At 43.9% G+C, this 19,333-nt stretch overlaps 1 protein-coding gene across 1 annotated transcript in view; it reads left to right on the plus strand.

The window, feature by feature from the left end:
• Positions 1 to 230: 230 nt before the first annotated feature.
• clip2 (CAP-GLY domain containing linker protein 2) overlaps positions 231 to 19,333 on the plus strand; it is a gene marked incomplete at its 5' end in the record, with an annotated part of 71,948 nt that continues 52,845 nt past the window's right edge. Inside the window, one exon of the mRNA XM_083641112.1 lies at positions 231 to 345. Within this exon, the coding sequence (XP_083497238.1) occupies positions 231 to 345 (115 nt within the window). The remainder of the gene's footprint in view (positions 346 to 19,333) is intronic.

The raw sequence follows: 19,333 nt of genomic DNA on the forward strand, positions 1-19,333 counted from the left end.
ACTTTGCCTAACTGTCCTAGATCCAGCTGTTTCTCGCAGGCATAACATAAATCACCTCTCATTATATATGTCATGCTATAGCTTAACTGTTCCTGCATCCCTCCGCACTCATCCCAACAGCTGAACATGGAGAGAGAGAGCTGACGTTCCCACATCTAGTGCCTGATCCACAAGCCTTCAACACCCGGGGAGAAGCTCTCAGCTCCTGGCCATCTCCCTGCTACTGTAGAATGAATATGCTCAAGTCCAGTGGACTGAAAATCCCTGGCCGGGGGCCCAAGCATTCCAGCCCAGTGGGAAGGACCTCGGTGGGGGGAACTTCCAGCCCTGTTGTCCCCAAAGACAGTAAGTTACTCCCCCATCTCCCGACCCTGTGGGAAAGAAAAGGGATCTATGTGTCAGTCATTTCCTGTCATCACCGGAAGTGACTGTTTATTTGCATTTATAACTGACTAGAACACAGATATATTAGAATACATGCACACGGTTTTCAGACAGGAGTGTTTTTTGCTCATTTGTTTGCTTGCTAAGTACAAAATGGAGGGGTGCCGCATTCTCTTAATTAAAACTATGCTTATTTATCTCTAGAGAATATTAAAGGTCCCAATTCGTGCAGCTGTAACCTCTTAAAAACGTGTGTCTCTGGTCCATAAACCATGATTCTGGATTAATCTGTCGAAAATATAGCAAGCCCGTTTGTTGTGACGGAGTTCTCACTTCCTCATCTGGTCGCTTCCCAAGAATGGCCTGTTTCTATAATATATTCAGAACTAACAGTTCCCATTGGCCGCTGAGGGAGAGCCCGCCCCAGGCTCCCAGCGGCCAATCAGATTAGCGTCTGTGGACCAGCACGCTAGGTTGCGAGTTATCGTTAACTTAACGGTACTACGCTAAAGAGGACATCTCAAAATGCCTAGACTTACCGAATGCACATCTGCAGTTGCTGGATCACGTACAGTTGGCGTCGCTCCAGCTAGAAGTGTTAATTTTGTGGCTATAGACTAAATCGTGCAGGTAGCTTGTGTGAGAGGGACCCGCGCAGTATGCAGGAGGAGGCTAGTGACGTCGATATTCTCTCCAGATTCCTCTCTGGGCAAACGACGCGTTTGGGGGTGTGGCTTGGAGGAGACTGCAGGGGGACGCTGGATAGGGACAAATCCAACTGTGGCAGTTCTGAGCGTGTGACCACTCATTACAGGGAGGGCTGACAGCAGTATATATGCATTTACAAGTAAAAACAGCTTTTGCACGGAATGGGACCTTTAAAGGTCCAATCCATAAGTTCTAACTATTACTGACATCAGTGGCCGTTGGAGTAACTGCAGGCAGCATGTGCACGAGCTGGTGCGCGTGCACCATACTCGCACACGCCCAAGCAGCTGCCTGGCAACAGCAGGGGTGTTGGTTGCTTTATGCTTTGTAACCTTAGCTGATAAAAGTCACTTGAAAATGGCAACCTGGACAATTTATTGCCCAGATCAGCCTCGAGATGCCCAGGAAGGATTCTGCATGAATTAGCGGACATTATTGTGGCATGTTTGGCTGTGTTTTGGCTTGTGTTGGCTGCGGGGAAGTGGATACTCACGTTAGCATGAGCCAGGAAATAGCCTGCTCCCCCTATATTATATGGTACAGTCTAATGCCTGGGGTTGATGTGAGCTGGACACGACCAAACTGAACAGTCAAACAATGTTCTATAAGCATAACAGTAGTAACGGTAGGCATAGTTATGACTGTTACATTATCCACAGGACAGTAATGTTATTAGTGGAGCTGGGTGGTAATCTATAACCTATTAGTGATGCGCGGGTCACGGTTTTTTAAGGCCCACACCAACCCAACACGTCGTCAGAGCCAGTCCGCACCGCCCGACCCGTTAAAATATCTGAAAATTCCCAACCCAACCCAACCCAGCAGCCCGCAAACGGCCAATTTAATGAAATATGTCTATATGTATGTATATGTATGTATATGCAGAGCTCTCCAAGGTATCCAAACTCTGTCCCCCTCTCTCTCTCTGTCTCTCTCTCACACAGACACACATACACAGACACGCGCATCATGTGTGCGGCAGTGTTATTGCTGCATGCGTTGCGCGGCTGCTTCTTTCATGTCATTTGGAGTTCTTTCTGCTTCGTCAGCGTTACAAACTCTAAATAGCTATTATCTGTCTTTCTTCAATTAATCCAAGGTCTTTAAAAGGAGGTAGCAGGTAGGCCTAGGCTACAGAAACAGTGTTCTTGTTCTTTCCAATTTCTTTTAATTACCTCATGCGCTCTCAGTTGGTCATGTTGCAATAAAGTTGACAAATAGATCACAGGCCATTAACAGAAAATTTGCGGTGGGATTCGTTTATGGACACTTCAAATAATAATTACAACGAATAATCCTAGGCACATAGGCTACCTCATTTGAAGCGTTCCTTCACTCCACCATGTAGGCTATAGTAGAGTGCAGCAGGTGCAGACGGCTTCAGACTCGAAGACTCGCCTTGTCTGTCTGACTGTGTGTACATGTGCATCTGCGTTTGTGAGAGAGAGTTCACGTTTTATAAAGGGTTAAGGTCCTTACACATTGGGAGCGTTTTTTTCGTGCGATTAATTCGCACGTCAATAATATTTTCCGAACCTATATCAGTCAATGCAACCGTGCATACCAACGGCGAAGTTTCGCTGAGCGTTATTGCAGCATTTATTTTTTCGAACCACGGTCGATTTTCACAAATTCGCTTCCGACGTGTACACATCTGCGGCTGTGATTGCATCGCTCTTGATGTGTAAGGACCCCTTAGTCTGCGACTCTGCGTGTTTCACTTCTCTAACTCTAAGTTACTTAGTAATGTTGCTTTGTCACATTCTGAGCCTGCCCCACCCGCACCCAGAATATTTTCCAAATTTGCCAACCCAGCCCGCCCGCAGGGCGGGTCAGCCTGTGGGACCCTGCGGGTTTTGGGTAGCCCGGGCATCACTATTATCTATATTAGTTAGCCGTGTTTAGCATCAAGCTAATGTTATAATAGGCAGCCTCACAGCAGCTAACTGCAGTCAGTCAAACAATGTTCCATGACCATAAGCATAACGGTAGCAACGTTAGGCATATTTGCGACTGTTGCATTATCCACACAAGACGGTAATGTTATTGGCGGAGCTTCTCACTGGGTGGTAAATCCATTAGCTCCGCGTTAGCAACCAGCTAACGTTATCTATACCCGGCCAAAACCACATTATCAGAGCAGCTAATACAACAAGCTAATACAACAAGGTCCGAAAACACAGCCCCGACTCTAGTTTCCTCCCGACATTGGTCACATTGCTGCTGTTTGGCCAGACGAGCTTCACTAGATACATCTTTTTTCTTTTTCTTTTACTGGACTCTGTGTTGTTGGTTATTTGCTGAAATTCATTGACTGCATTAGCTAGCGAACGTAATGTTAGCCTGTTAACCTTCTTCTTCGTTGGTGTATTTCCGGCCGGAGCCAGTACAAGAGGCAGGCTCATGAACGTGCAGAACGTCACATCTGCCAGATTTTCCGTGAAATTGTGACCCGAGAGGAGCAGAATCACACAGGCATAGCTTTGGAATGGGTGAATGCAGAGAGATGCGGCTGGGCTCATTTGTTAAGTTAGGTAACGGAGTATTCACTCATTGGTAATAAAAAACACTTTGTGAACATTTATTCCCCCCCCCAAACTTACGGATCGGACCTTTAAAAACATGGCATTTCATCCAAGGAAGCTTTCATCAGACATCAAGCCAAAACATAACATTTTTAATTTTCTCTCTCTTTTATATATATAAGTACTACTTTTAAAAAGTGACTTCTAAATATTTGAGGATGACTTTCTTCACGTGGTCTTTTTAAGGAAACACATTTTACTGCCTTAGTACGCCCCAGTCTGTGACCATTTTTCTCAAATAACAATAATGCAGTAGTGCAAAGGATTGCTGGGAATACAACAATTACAGGTAGGTAAAACAAAGCTCAAGCTAGGGGGTAGGGCTGGAAAAAACATCTAATAGTAAACCAAAATGCACAGATGGAAAAGTAACCATAAGCTATAGTGGCTGAACTAAGAAAATGTTCGCGTTACTTTCAGTTTTAGTAATTTAGTCAAAGGACACATAAAATGCTTATTTCAGGAAGATTCTATACAGCTGTGATTATGCAATTACTCAAAGTCTGACGCAAATCAAAAGCATCTGCATTTCTGAAAAATGGACACTAAAAGTACCACAAACAAACCCTGTCTAAACGTAATCACAGCTGCTCTCGCCTTTAAGTGTAGCCACACTGTTTATCTTTCCCAGTTTGGGATCACATGACAGTCCCATTTCCTGGACTTCAGACTGGCAAATTACTGCTGTTCCTGCTAAATGACAGCTCCACTCCCAGCTGAACTGAAGTGGACAGAGGCATAGCCAGCCTTCTCTGGGTGATAGCATGCTTTTGTCATCAGCATTAGTCAATATATGGGAGGTCTTTTATCAGAGGCAGCTAGAACTGTCATGGTTCATGTTTACTGTGGAATTCCAACAGGGGTGGGGGGGGGGGGGGGTAGGTGTTGGAAAGGAAAAACAGAGTAGTACTCATACTAGACAAGCCGTTCCAAACAGGAAGTGCTTCATTTGCTGAACGTTACAAAGTTACATTATAATGGCTTTCCTATTTTTGACTATCTAAGCCAGTGGTTCAAGCCTTTTCATGTCAACGACCACTAAACTGACATAAATTAGACCATGGACCCCCTTTGATAAGATTTTGTCCCAGGGTTTTAGCTTTTAGATGTTTTATTACAGAAAGTGTAAGAAACCCATGACCAAAATAGCCATATGTTCTTTCATTGTGTTACGTATGGATAGAGTCATAGTGAAAAATAATTATTCCCCTTTTTGCTGGGGACCCACTGGAACCCCATTAAGGACCCCTGGGGGTCCCTGGACCCCACTTTGAGAACCACGGCACTGACCTCAGCAATATAATACAATTTATTCAAAGTGTGAACACTTACAGCGGGGGTTCCCAAACTTTTTTGGCTTGTGACCCTATTTTGACGTCACAAAAATCTAGGGCCCCTAGACATTTCAAATTCCGGTAGACCATCGATAATATCATCAGTGACATCGTCAGTGATGTCACATACAGTATGCTTCTTTCCCCCCGCAGAATCTGAGAATTCTGACTTTTTTCTCAAAATTCTGACAGTAATTTCAAATTCTGACTTTAATCTCAGAATTCTGACTTTATTCTCAGAATCCTGATTTAAATTTATAATCTAAAAGATTTTCATCTAAAAAAAAGAGTCACTCACAATGTTGATTGAGGCTATGTCCATTTGGATGAAGCCTTTGCACTACAGTACTGTATATAGTGACATTATGTGACATTACAGTTTGGATCTCATCTGCAATCACCACCCACCACCATAGGTGTCACCCAAGAGAACAAAACTGAAATCTTAGAGATTATCACTTTAAACTCAAAACTAAAACAAAAAATGCAAATTACCCTAATCATCTTCGGTAATATTAAATTGTGTGTGGTGTATTTAATTTTTAATTTTTAATTTTTTGTAAGAAATGTCAGGCGACCCTATTTGAATTCCAGGCGACCCTAAGTTTGGGAACCACTGGACTAGCATGACATGGTTGGTACAAATCGATTCCTTAGGTCTTCTAGTTTCATATGATGCCAGAAACCTCACTCTGGCTTTAAGACTGAGCCTGCTGCAGCCTCTGAAAGTAAATGTTCAAAATTGTGATATTTCCCAAATATCGCAATATTTCCGAAAATCGGCCCAATCCGGCTACTCCTCAGGGTTAATGTATATTATGTAAAAACTGTTGTCTGTATTTAAATTACTAGTGCAGTGCCCATTCCCCCATGCACCACCCTGTGGGCGCTTCCCCCCCGCACACACACTGCACTCTGTCAGGTCAAGTTTGAAGTCGATCCGACAAACGGTTCTCGAGATACGCGAAGGACAGACATGCAGACAGTCCTGGAATAAGTCCAAATTGCATGAAATGCGGCACCGCACTCCATCGGGGTCTGAGCAGCGCACTCCCCAAGTTTGAAGTCACAATCGGACAAATGTTTCTCGAGATAAACTGCTTTTTGTGTTGCCAGCAGGTGGCACTATGTCAAATTGCAAGAAATTCAGCACAGCACTACTTCGAGTTCCCAGGAGCACACTCCCCAAGTTTGATGTCAATCGGATGAACGGTTCTCAAGATAAACCAGTTTTTGTGTAGCCAGTAGGTGGCGCTGTGCCGAATTGCACAAAATTCAGCACTGCTCTATTTCAGGTTCCCAGCAGCACATTTACCAAGTTTGAAGTCGATCAGATGAATGGCTATCGAGATAAACTGCTTTTTGTGTTGCCAGTAGGTGGCGCTATGCCAAAGAGGATATTATTTCTGAATGCATGACTCATTATAGCCTACCATTATAGCCACATAAAAATCTCTTAGAAATCTCACTTAACTAAGATCACTGAGCTCTACTGATTATTTCCCCTTGATTTTATTCATGACCGACTTGAATATTAATGCTGCTTATTCAGCTTACAAATACATGTTCTCTCCTCCTTTCATACTGCCCTCTCTCTCATGTTTACTTAACACCCCCCCCCCCATTCAATCTCAAGGACTCGATGTTGACTTAGTTAACGACCCTGCATTGACTGTTCTCACCTCCTTTCAACAACCCTACTGCCAGATCAGTTGGAGCTTGAAGGAGCGCAGAACTGAAGACAAATATTAAACTATCGAACGTGTTTCGTGTCCGAATCGCACGGAAACAGGGCACTGCACTCCGTCAGGTCGCCATCAGCGCACCCCCCGAGTTTCAAGTCCATCCGACCAACGGTTCTCGAGATACGCGAAAAACAGACAGACAGACAGACAGAGAGACAGAAGCCGCTTTCACACCGGCCTTGAAAGCCGGAAAATGCACGGAAAATGGGATCCGCGCCTCCGATGTGAAAGTTCTGAAAGCGGGTTGATGGGTAGTTGTTGTACGCCTTTCGTTCCGCCAGTGGACCTAGTCACAGCGCCGGGTTACCCTGCAACCCGCCTCCACCTGAAAGCGTCGGAGTGGCAACGGTGCGAATGGTCAGCTCATTAATAAAAAAAAATACAGGGGGAAGCACCTCATGCAGCAAGAAAAGCATAAGTAAAAGTAAAAAAATTCGGCCAGGAGGAATGCTCCGTGCCTAGTAAGTAGGTTAGGCTTTATGCTCAAATGATGTTGACATTAGTAGGTAAAATTAACGGATATAATAATAAGCTTCAGAGGACTATAGACGGTTTTAACTTGACAACAAAAACATTCTAAATTGAACCCCCGCTCACTTCCTGTTGCAGTGTTTGCTATGGACATAAACGAAAAAAAAACATTCAAGTGCAGGACTGACCATTCCGTGAAAACCGTCTATACAGCTGAGCAGCGAAAACAAAAGTAACGATGTCGAGTGAATATTTCTGCAGTTTGCCGAATGCTGAGAAAAAGGAAGTGCTGTGGGGTTGCGCTCTGGTGAAAACCGTCTATAGCTGTCTGTGGCGAGTTGGTCTGAGGATATTCCCTCTGGAAACCAGCTCCAGAACTGCAATCTGTCTAGCTAGCCAGTTGTGCATTCCCTTACAAAAACTACTAACGTAGTCATGTGCATTTATAGCCTATACTGTTCTCCCGACGACAAGTAACGTTATGCAGACTGCAGCTGTTTGATATGTGGGCGTCGTCTTTCAAGAACGGACGCTAATTAGGCTACTTCATGGGAATAATTTGCTTTACAAAAAACTGGAACCAAAAGATAAGAATTAGCCTTGTAGCTAATAGGCTACATGATGGTGCATCTGTGATCCTCCATAAAGTCGATCAGATAAATATTGAAAGCTTTGTTACCATGCTGCATGTGGACAATTTTGTGTTTTATCACTTTGATCCTTAATGACCGCAGCTGCACGTCGTTGGCTGGTGATGTTTGGTTGTTGAATGAATTTGTTCATCATACAGTAGCCTAGGCTACACTAACCTATGAAAATATTAATTTGGGCTAGGAGGAGCTAGGTGGAAATGCCTCCGCTCGCTTTCAATCCGAGAGGGGTGGCTGTCACCTGAAAGCACACCCCAGGACGGGAATGTGGCGGTGCTGCTTGGCTGTGTGTGAAAGCAATTTCTGTGGCGAGGCTGCCAGCTTTGCGGGCCTTCTGAACTGCAATTTTGCATGATCTGTGTGTGAAAGCGGCTAGAGAGACAGAGAGACAGACGCTATCGTCATTATAGTATAGATTTTCTTTTTTTTTGCAATTCTATGGCGGACCACCAGTCAGAGCCCCGCGGACCACATTTTGGGAACCAATGATCTAGATCAGGGGTGGGCAACTGGCGGCCCGCGGGCCGCATGAGCACTGGAATTGCATTATTATTATTTTTTTTACAGTGCACCTGAACTCAACATGCAAGATAGTAGTGCCCAAATGTTCATGTCATTCTGGCCAATACTCCACTTCTGTTATAACATTTCAGTCTGGAATTTGGAATATCTTTCAATAATCTTTATGACTAAAACTAAAAGGCTAAAAGTAATCTCATGTGTAAGAAATGACTGTTCTACATTGAAGTAAACATTTAAATAATTAACCCTGTTTTGCATTTATTTAGCTTCAAGAGTGCATTTTTGTTCGTGTGACCCTCAACACAGGCTTTGAGAATCCCGGGCCACTTACTGATACTTATATTTAAATTAACCCACTCATATTCTGGTTTATTTCAAGAAAAACATTTTGGCTGGTGGAAATTCTAATTGGCTGGTAACTTTAATATCTAGCAGCCATATTGGCAGGTGGGCAAAAAAGTTAATTTCAAGCCCTGCAGGGAGAGCAGGTGGTGACATAGGAGTGAGTGAGAAAAGGATCAAATATTGGTGGTTAAGACTGAATAATGACATCACAATTGTTCATTTAAAATGAGTTATTCCTCTAAACCTGGCTTCAAATGTCCCAAATTTTTCGGGCTGGCGCCGTTCGGCCCCCAGCCCTCAGCAAAATCTGGCCCTCTGGTAGCGAGGACATTTTTTGTGGCCCTCTCTATCATCAAAGTTGCCTATCCCTGATCTAGATGGATAAATAGCTCAACAGCTAAGAGTGGGATAATATTTTTTATTTTGGGGTGAACTGTCCCTTTAAAGCTCAAGCCAAGCCCCAGTGAATTCTCAAGTGTTGAAGGACTAGTGTATGCAAATATATCTTTGTCCAGGTCTGCACTGTTGTCAATGTAAATTCTTAGATGGGTAGGACCCTTAAAAAGAGACCCATATTTGAGAACGCCTTTGCAGTTTTTTCACCCCACAGTACAATGAGAGTGAATAACATAGGTCATACACATAGGTTAATGTGCTCACTCATGTATCACTGCTATGATATAGATCCATGTTTTTGCCTGTGGCCTTTTTTGGGAGCCCTATTAACTTCCACTTTTTTATGTTAGAGATAGTGAGAAGAATGGCTTGCATTCATCCTTCCTAACCTAACTGTATGTTTGGCCATAGAGAACATCTCCTCTCTCTTTTAGGAAAAGTCAAACAGCTCAAAGTGTGTTTGGAAATCATCCTGAACGTGTTCCTTACCAGCTCCAAATAATGAAGCCTTTAATGTTGCCTGCTGTCCTGGGCTAGTCAACTGCTAGCTGCTGTCGCTAAATGACTAGTGCTGATCAAATCAATTTAATTATTATAGATCGTACCCTGTGGTTTTTACCACTTGAGTGATCAAGCAGACTTTGCATGGCCTAAACAGTTTTGCTGACATCATGGTTCGCCACTTGGGTGACCTGACAAGAAAAATAAAAGACAAACAATCCTGTAATAATGGCTTCAGTGCTGCTCTTTCAGCAGCACCATTGGAAGGAAACTTTCCACACTCCTATTATCCACAGAGAAGTGCGCCAGCACCCACTTCCTAGGAAAAAATAACCTCTGCTCTGTTCAATGCAAATCTTGCAGTATGTGCCACATCATCAATCTACAGTTCACAAATCTTCTAGCTCATCGGTTCCCAAATGGTGGTCCGTGGGGCTCCGCCTGAGAATTGCAATTTTTTTTTTTTTTTTTTTTTTTTTTTTTACAAACAACAGTTTTTACATACACATTAACCCTGAGCAGTTGCCAGATTGGGCCGATTTAAAATATTGCGATATTTGGGAAACATCACAATTTTGAACATTTACTTTCAGAGGCTGCAGCAGGAGTGGTTTCTGGTATCATATGCAACTAGAAGACTTAAGAAATCTTAAGAAATTTGTATCAACCATGTCATGCTAGCTTGTCAGGAAGGTAGCTAAATAACACTCCAAAGTTAGGCTAAATTTTGACGAGGTGAAAAAACTTTTTTCAAATGGGTCCTCTTTTTCACAGCCTAATGTTGGCAGGTGTTTGTATGTATGTATGTGTGTGTGTGTGTGTGAGTGTCCGTGTCGTGTGTGTCCATTTTTAACCAGCTAGTAGCATTTTATATTGTTATTTAGTTCATCTGCTGCTATTGCATGGTTAAATCAGCTAATTTTATTTTATGGGGGGGGGGGGGGGGTATACGCAGTGGGAGTGGGCCCTGCGAAATTTGGTTTGGTACGTAGTGGTACTTGGTCAGAAAAGTTTGGGAACCCCTGTTCTAGCTGAGCCTATCAATGGCTGCAACAGTAAGGTAGAGCCCACACTGATCCATCAGAAAACAGAATTATTGACGGATAGATTTCTGTCTGTTGGTTTGTTTTGGAACGTCAACATGGTGGGCGAGGCAGAAGTACAGGAAAGTAAAGCTTTGTTCATAACAATGCTACTTCATAGGAAAAAAGAATAAACACACTTTACACTATCATCAGTATATAAATGGGAGCTAGGGCTCTGTCTGTTTCTCTGTCTGTCCCAGTGATGACATCTTCAGCGATGTCATAAATTCCACTGATGACATCTTCAGTGATGTCATAAATCCCACTGATGACATCATCAGTGATGTCATAAATTCGCTCTCACACACACACACAAGGCTATAGTTCAGTGATGATGTCACTGATGACATCAGTGATGTCATAAATTCCACTGATGACATCATCAGTGCTGCCGCAACCCTCTGGAATTCCCTGCCCCTTAACATCCGAAACTCTGACACACTCACTTCTTTCAAAAACCAACTCAAATCCCACCTTTTCAAGAAAGCCTACAATATCTGACTTCTACCATCCTTTTTCATTTTTCAACCCCCATATTTACGTAAATACGTTTTATGTTATACTGTAGGCCTATGTAAAGCGTCTTTGAGTAATTAGAAAAGCACTATATAAGTCATATGTATTATTATTATTATTATTATTATTATGAAAATGTACAGCTTCAGCCTCTTGATGGGGTGATATACTGTCTTTACATGGCTATGAACATGTACAGCTTCAGCGTCTTCCTGATGGGGTGATATACTGTCTTTACATGGCTATGAACATGTACAGCTTCAGCCTCTTGATGGGGTGATATACTGTCTTTACATGGCTATGAACATGTACAGCTTCAGCCTCTTGATGGGGTGATATACTGTCTTTACATGGCTATGAACATGTACAGCTTCAGCGTCTTCCTGATGGGGTGATATACTGTCTTTACATGGCTATGAACATGTACAGCTTCAGCCTCTTGATGGGGTGATATACTGTCTTTACGTGGCTATGAACATGTACAGCTTCAGCGTCTTCTTGATGGGGTGATATACTGTCTTTACATGGCTATGAACATGTACAGCTTCAGCGTCTTCCTGATGGGGTGATATACTGTCTTTACATGGCTATGAACATGTACAGCTTCAGCGTCTTGATGGGGTGATATACTGTCTTTACATGGCTATGAACATGTACAGCTTCAGTGTCTTGATGGGGTGATATACTGTCTTTACATGGCTATGAACATGTACAGCTTCAGCGTCTTGATGGGGTGATATACTGTCTTTACATGGCTATGAACATGTACAGCTTCAGCGTCTTCCTGATGGGGTGATATACTGTCTTTACATGGCTATGAACATGTACAGCTTCAGCGTCTTCTTGATGGGGTGATATACTGTCTTTACATGGCTATGAACATGTACAGCTTCAGCGTCTTCTTGATGGGGTGATATACTGTCTTTACATGGCTATGAACATGTACAGCTTCAGCGTCTTCTTGATGGGGTGATATACTGTCTTTACATGGCTATGAACATGTACAGCTTCAGCGTCTTCCTGATGGGGTGATATACTGTCTTTACATGGCTATGAACATGTACAGCTTCAGTGTCTTGATGGGGTGATATACTGTCTTTACATGGCTATGAACATGTACAGCTTCAGCGTCTTCCTGATGGGGTGATATACTGTCTTTACATGGCTATGAACATGTACAGCTTCAGCCTCTTGATGGGGTGATATACTGTCTTTACATGGCTATGAACATGTACAGCTTCAGCCTCTTGATGGGGTGATATACCGTAACTATAACTATAGCTGTGAAATAAATATATTGGAGTAAAAAGTATGATATTACCCTTTAACATGTAGTGCGGTATAGCCAATGTTAGGGCTCTAATGTTTTGGCGGCAAGGGACTCCTGGCAATTTCACTCCTGAGGCGCCCCTGTGGCTGAAGATGGAGGCCAACTCTATTGCCAGCTCCTCTGTGCCATGTTATTTTCTAAGCTAGAGAAGCCTGGGACTTTGCAAAATTTAAGTTTTGTTATAAGAAATTCTGTCAGAATTCTAAACCAAGTTAGGAATGTTTTGAATGTACCAGATGTTTCTGTCCATACACCGATTTGTTTCAATCACTCTTTTTTTGCCTCCATGGTCAGACAAAAACTACCATGCCTGGAGTGAGAAGGGGCTGGTCTCCATCAGAGACCTATAATACATAGATGGTCATTTTGCATCTTTTGATGTACTGAAGAGGAAGTTTGAGTTGCCCGGCACAAACTGGCTTAGATACCTGCAAACCAGAGATGACATTAGTTCCAAGCTTCGTGCATTTGAAGCACTCCCAAATGAGCATGTTTCTTTCGATGTATTGCTGAGCCCTACTCACTCCAAGCACCTTATCTCTAGATTTGTGTCTATTTGATAACCGCAATACAGCTCCTACTGAGAGGATTAGAGAAGCGTGGCAGGGGGAACTTGGTATTGATTTATCTGACATTATATGGGAAAGGAGTCTGTGGTACAGCTCTGCTCAGTTAATAGCAGACATCAGCTGATCCAATTTAAAGTTGCTCACCGTCTTCATTACTCCAAGTATAAATTACACAAGATCTTCCCTTCTGTCTCGCCACTGTGTGACAGGTGTCAGGTGTCAGAGGGCACAGTATCTCACGCCTTTTGGTTCTGCCCCTCACTAACAGGATTCTGGGCCAAATATTTGACTGGTGCTCTAAGACCTACAAAGTAACCCTGCACCCGGAGGCAGAACTCGCCATCTTTGGCTGCTCGGAGTCCTCTCTGAACCCCCCTACAGCTGTGCAGCAATCTCTGACGCTTGGGACAACTGTTGCTAAAAGACTACTTTTAAAGGAATGGAAGTCCTCTTCTTCACCTTCTTTTCAGGTGTGGCTGATGGACATGATCTCTGTTATACAGATGGAGAGGCTGAGGTTCCTGAGAGCCAACTCGCATAAAAGGTTCTCAAATATCTGGGACCCCTTTTTGGCTTACTTTGACGAAGTACTTTGACTAGTGACTGAGGTTAGGGGTGATAGACAGCTTACCTGGATGGTTTTCCATGGACCCCTTTCGTAGGATCCAATGCATAATATCTTGTACAAGCACATAAGCACCTTATGGGGCTGGTAGCACGGTCACCACGTTACAATACTAAGGCCATGTCCACACGGAGACGGAACCAATCTTTTTTTTTTCCGTTTAAAGGAACACTCTGCCCATTTTCAACCAGCTTTGTATCATTAGAACATCAGTAGTATATCAGAAAACTGTAAACTGTTTTGAAGTCTGTCATTTAATTTGACAGTTATTGAGTGTTAGAGTGTGGACCAGTGACATCACTGGTCCACACTAACTGAAATTAATAACTCATTAACTCAAATCAACTCTCAATAACTGTCAAACTAGATGAATGATGAATAGTTTGACAGTTATTGAGAGTTGATTTGAGTTAATGAGTTATTAATTTGAGTTAGTGTGGACCAGTGATGTCACTGGTCCACACTTTAACACTCAATAACTGTCAAATTAAATGACGGACTTCAAAACCGTTTACAGTTTTCTGATACTAATGATCTTCTAATGATACAAAGCTGGTTGAAAATGGGCGGAGTGTTCCTTTAAGAAAAGTTTTCCATAAAATATGAAAAAAAAAAAAAAAAAAAGTTTTCCATAAACACAGAATCGTTTCAAGAAATGTGTGTATCCACATGAAACCACTGAATACCACTGAAATCGCTGTAGTATATATGCCGGGCCGGTAAGTGGCACTGTAATGCTGCCACAAAGTACACCAAAAACAGAGAATAAGACAATCTCGTCAATAATGCCATTCAACCACTAGGGGCGCACAGTCAAGATTCAAGATTTTTATTATCACTCCGTAGTACAAGTATCACGTGTGAAATTCTTGTGCTGTAGGCTCCGTTACAACATAGTGCAAATAACAGTATAACAGTGCAAAAACAGGGCATATAGATGCAGTAAAACAAGAGAACAACAAGCAATAACAGTAAACTTTTCCTTTTCTTTCCTAGCGTAGACACCTTAAAACATGATTAAACATTCTGTTTGCACAGGTGCAAATAACATAGGCATAATTATCATATGTAATGGTAGCAGCTGCTACATGATTGTTTATTTGTGTGTGTTAAGGAGTCTCGTGGCCTGCGGGAAGAAACTGTCCCTCAGGCGATTTGTTCGTGCTTTTGGGACCCTGTATCTCCTCCCTGAGGGTAACAGGGAGAACAGGCTGTTGTGGGGGTGGTATGTGTCCTTGATGATCTTCAGGGACCTCCTGAGGCACCGCTGATTGTACAGTTCCTGCAGTTCTGGTAGCTCACATCCTGTTACGTGCTGGGCCGCGCGCGTCTCCCTGAGGATTTTTACTTGAAGCTGTCCACCTTTTCCACCACTGTGCCATTGATGGTGATTGGGGGGTGTGCGCCCCCCCCCCCCTCCTGTAGTCTACAATGATCTCCTTGGTCTTGGAGACGTTTAGAGAGAGGTGGTTGTCCTGGCACCATTGTTCCAGGGCCTCCACCTCCTTTCTGTAGGCCGTCTCATCGCTCCTGGAGATCAGCCCCACGACCGCTGTGTCGTCTGCAAACTTCACGATGGTGTTCGAGGTTTGAGTTGCCACGCAGTCGTGGGTGTAGAGGTCGTACCAGAAGGGGCTGGAGACGCATCCCTGGGGCGCTCCTATGCTGATGGTCAGTGGGGAGGAGGTGAGGTTGCCCACTCTCACCACCTGGCGTCAGTCTGTCAGAAAGTCCAGGATCCAGTCACACATTGCTGTGTTTAGTCCCAGATCCTTGAGCTTGCTTACCAGCCTGGAGGGTACTATGGTGTTGAATGCTGAGCTGTAGTCCACAAACAGCATTCTCACATAGGTGTCCTTCCCCTCCAGGTGCGAGAGGGCGGTGTGGAGCACGTGTGCCACTGCATCCGCTGTGCTCCTGTTGGGGCGGTATGCAAATTGGAGCGGGTCGTGGTCCGAGGGGAGTGTGGGGCGGATCTGTGATATGACCAGCTTTTCGAAGCACTTGCTGGCTATGGGTGTGAGGGCTATATGGCGCCAGTCGTTGAGGCTGGTCACTTTCTGCTGTTTGGGGATGGGGATGATTGTTGCTGATTTGAAGCAGAAGGGAACTTGTCGGAGGGAGAGGGACTGGTTGAAAATGTCTGTGAATACGCTTGCCAGCTGGTGGGCGCAGGCCTTGAGGACACGCCCGGGGATGCCGTCCGGGCCGGCCGCCTTGCGCGGGTTGATACGCAAGAACCACCGGCGCACCTCATCCTTAGTGATGGTGAGAGGGCGGTCTGGATCTGTGGGGGGTGGGAGGTAGGGGGGAGGGGGAGGAGAGGAGGGGGGGGGTGGTGGGGGATAGAGGTGGCGGAGAGGGGGGAGAGGTGAGGGGGAGGAAGGGTGGTAGGGGGGAGAGGTGGCAGAGGGGTCAAACCTTGCGTAGAACGCGTTGAGTTCGTCCGGCAGGGTGGGTGATATGTTTGGGTTTTGTTGTTTTTCCCCTTTGAAGTCTGTAGCAGCATGGAGTCCACTCCACAGATGTCTGGGGTTGTTAGTAGGGATGTTCATTTTGCAAAATTTCCATAATCGAAAATCGGGGAAAATTTACGATCAATTATCGATTATCGATCATATTAATAATAATATTTTTTTAATATATATATATTTTTTTTAACAAAATGAATGCCTATGGCAGAAAATACGAAAGACAACGTGTTCTCCTCAATGAACTCTTTATTTCAATGTGTCTCCTCTCCAACACTCTGCTGTCCCCGGCGCATGCCGGTGTGAATTCCCCATGTTTAAAACAGTTTTGTTGGCACAAAGGCCCGTGCCCAGCCAGAAAACTAGAGACTATATGAAGCTCCACCTCACGTTAGTCGGCTGTGCAATGGAGTGGGGCGAGGAGGAACGAATTCCACCCAAACCTAGTCCGCAATTTTTTTTTTTTTTTTTTTTTTTTAATAATAACAAAATCAATAAAAATTCCACATGATCGATTCCATTCCTTAACGATCAATTATCGATTTTCGATAACTGATGAACATCCCTAGTTGTTAGTGTCCAGTTTGGACTCCAGCTGCTTTCCGTATTCTCTCCGTGCTTTTTTGATTGAGACTCGGAGGGCGTATCGTGTCTGCTTGTATTCTTCAGGCGTTCCGGACTTGAAGGCGGTGGTCCTGGCGTGAAGGGCAGCCCGAACATCGCTGTTGATCCAGGGTTTCTGATTTGGCATTATTTTTACTATTTTTGTTGGGACTATGTCCTCGGTGCATTTTTTTATGAAGCATGACACCGTTTCTGCATATTCTTCCAAGCCTCCTGTGTTGAACTCCTCCCATGCTACTTGGCCAAAGCAGTCTCTCAGGATGTCGTCTGATTGGTCAGACCAGCAGTGGGCGGTTCGGAGGGCCGGGGGGTGTCGCTTGAGTTTTTGTTTGTGCCTGGGAACGAGGAAGATGGAGGCGTGGTCCGATTTGCCGAAGGGGGGTCGGGGTGTCGCCTTGTAAGAATGGGGGATGTTTGTATAGCATACACAGTCTATACATACACAGTCTATAATGTGTATCTTACTGTAGCGAGCAGCTTGAACTCTTGGCTTTGCGGGGAGGTTTGCCATGTCGATGAATAAAATGATTAAACCTATACTGGCAAATGCAGAGCTGTTCAGCAGGGCTGATGGTCTCCCTGTAGCCTACAATATAGAACGTTAACTATCGGTAACATTCCTGATATCATCCACTTCCATGATCTTTAGACATATGTTGCAAACACATCCCAGCGTATTGGCCGCTCCTGCACATCACAGCACAGGCTAAATGATGCAACATAAATATACATTATATAAACTCATGGCATAAATGTGTTTTTAATGAAAAAGTGGCGTCAAGTAAGCTAAAGTCTTGTTGGAGTGGACACGAGCGGAGTGCGGACATCAGAGTGCAACCGTGTGGTCGTCAAACCTCTCACTTCACTATTCACGTTGTATTTGCGAGGGTTATATATAGAGCATCCCGAGTATGTCTGTTACACTCAGGGTTTACATTTCATTTCATTTTGTCCAATATTCAAATATTCCAGAATTGCATGTTGTATTAAAAATAAATATTATTTCTATCTAACACGTTTAGCCTGATTTTGTTTGTGTTATTGTAAAACCTTAGCCGCCGCTAAGCCTTTTGGGAAATATCCGATGAAGGGAGGGGAGGGGTGGATGGGAAGAGGCAGCTGTAGAGCCCTGAGGCTAGCGTTGCTGGCAGAGAGAGGGGGGGGCTATGTCGTCATCGGGTCACTCTGGGACCCGGTTTCAAAAATGAGCGTATTCTCCCAGAACGTATACTCCCAGAACACTGGTTCCATCTGGACGAAACGTCCATACGAGAAAAAACTTTAGCGGATACACCTAACTCGTCTCCGTGTGGACATGGCCTAAATGTCAAAGATGTTTTTTTTGTTTGTTTTTTTCCCCTGTGTCTGAGCTTGTTTGTCTTGTTTGTTTATTGTTCTGCAAAAAATTGAAAATAAAATATTGGAAAAAACATGTAGTGGGGTATAACTACAAAGCATAAAATGGAAATACTCCTCAAAATACTTCCTATTAGTTCCTCAAAATTGTACATAAGTAAAGTATTTGAGTAAATGTACTGAGTTACTTTCCACCACTGGAAAAAGAGATGAATATAAATCCAGAGCTAACGAGGTCAGAGTATGAAAGACAAGAAAGAGGTGTATGTAACCAAAGTAGGGAGAGATGGGGGGAGATAACGAGGGGGGTGGTGGGTGGGAGGAAGCAGTGGAGCTGTGGAGGTCTCATTGTGTGCTGGGAGCAGATGAATAGTGGGATTCAGATGGTGGTGGGAGGTGGCCAGGCACAATAGTGAAAGTAAGCGCTGTGTTTCCAGTCTTCCTGCTGCTGCCAAGGATCCTTTTAGCCTCACTCTTCTGTTGCCGGAGCAACCCAGATCATGGGCTAGCTCAAGTCTTAACCAGTACACTTGGTCTGCTGCCTGCCGTGGTCGGGGTCACATTTTGCAGTGGTGGCTCCAGTGTTTCCCCAATAAAAATCACATGTTACTAACACTAACACGTCATACACATATAATCTAACGTTAAAGTGTGTCTGTAGTGTGTAAGTAGTGACTAACCTTTTATACTTTGGTGTGTTTAACTAAAAAAACAACCTGGGGGTCGCACCAAAGCTTCACAGGGGGTCGCTATGTCTTCTTGGTTTTAAGGGGGGTAGGAAAGAAATTTATATATACTGTATATATATATGTGTGTGTGTGTGTTTTTCCTATTTCTATTCTATAATGTCTGTCATAAATCTGTGCTGTCCCCTGCCACCGGACTGAAAATCACACTTGTTTATCTGAGGACCATTCTATTTTTAACCCTGGAGCTTCTTTTCTTGTAGTTGGGTTAATTTCGCCATGTGAGAACACAGCAATTGCTCTCAAATCTGGACCAGAAACGTCGGGTGTCTTGGTTTTCTTTTCAGACCAACCCTCAAGCTTTGTTTGGACTACTTATACATTAAACACAGCATTCACTACGGGTGATGCTGATACTCAATGTTGGTTT

Source organism: Poromitra crassiceps, assembly GCF_964638095.1.
Source record: "Poromitra crassiceps genome assembly, chromosome: 1".
In the NCBI taxonomy this organism is placed as follows: domain Eukaryota; kingdom Metazoa; phylum Chordata; class Actinopteri; order Beryciformes; family Melamphaidae; genus Poromitra; species Poromitra crassiceps.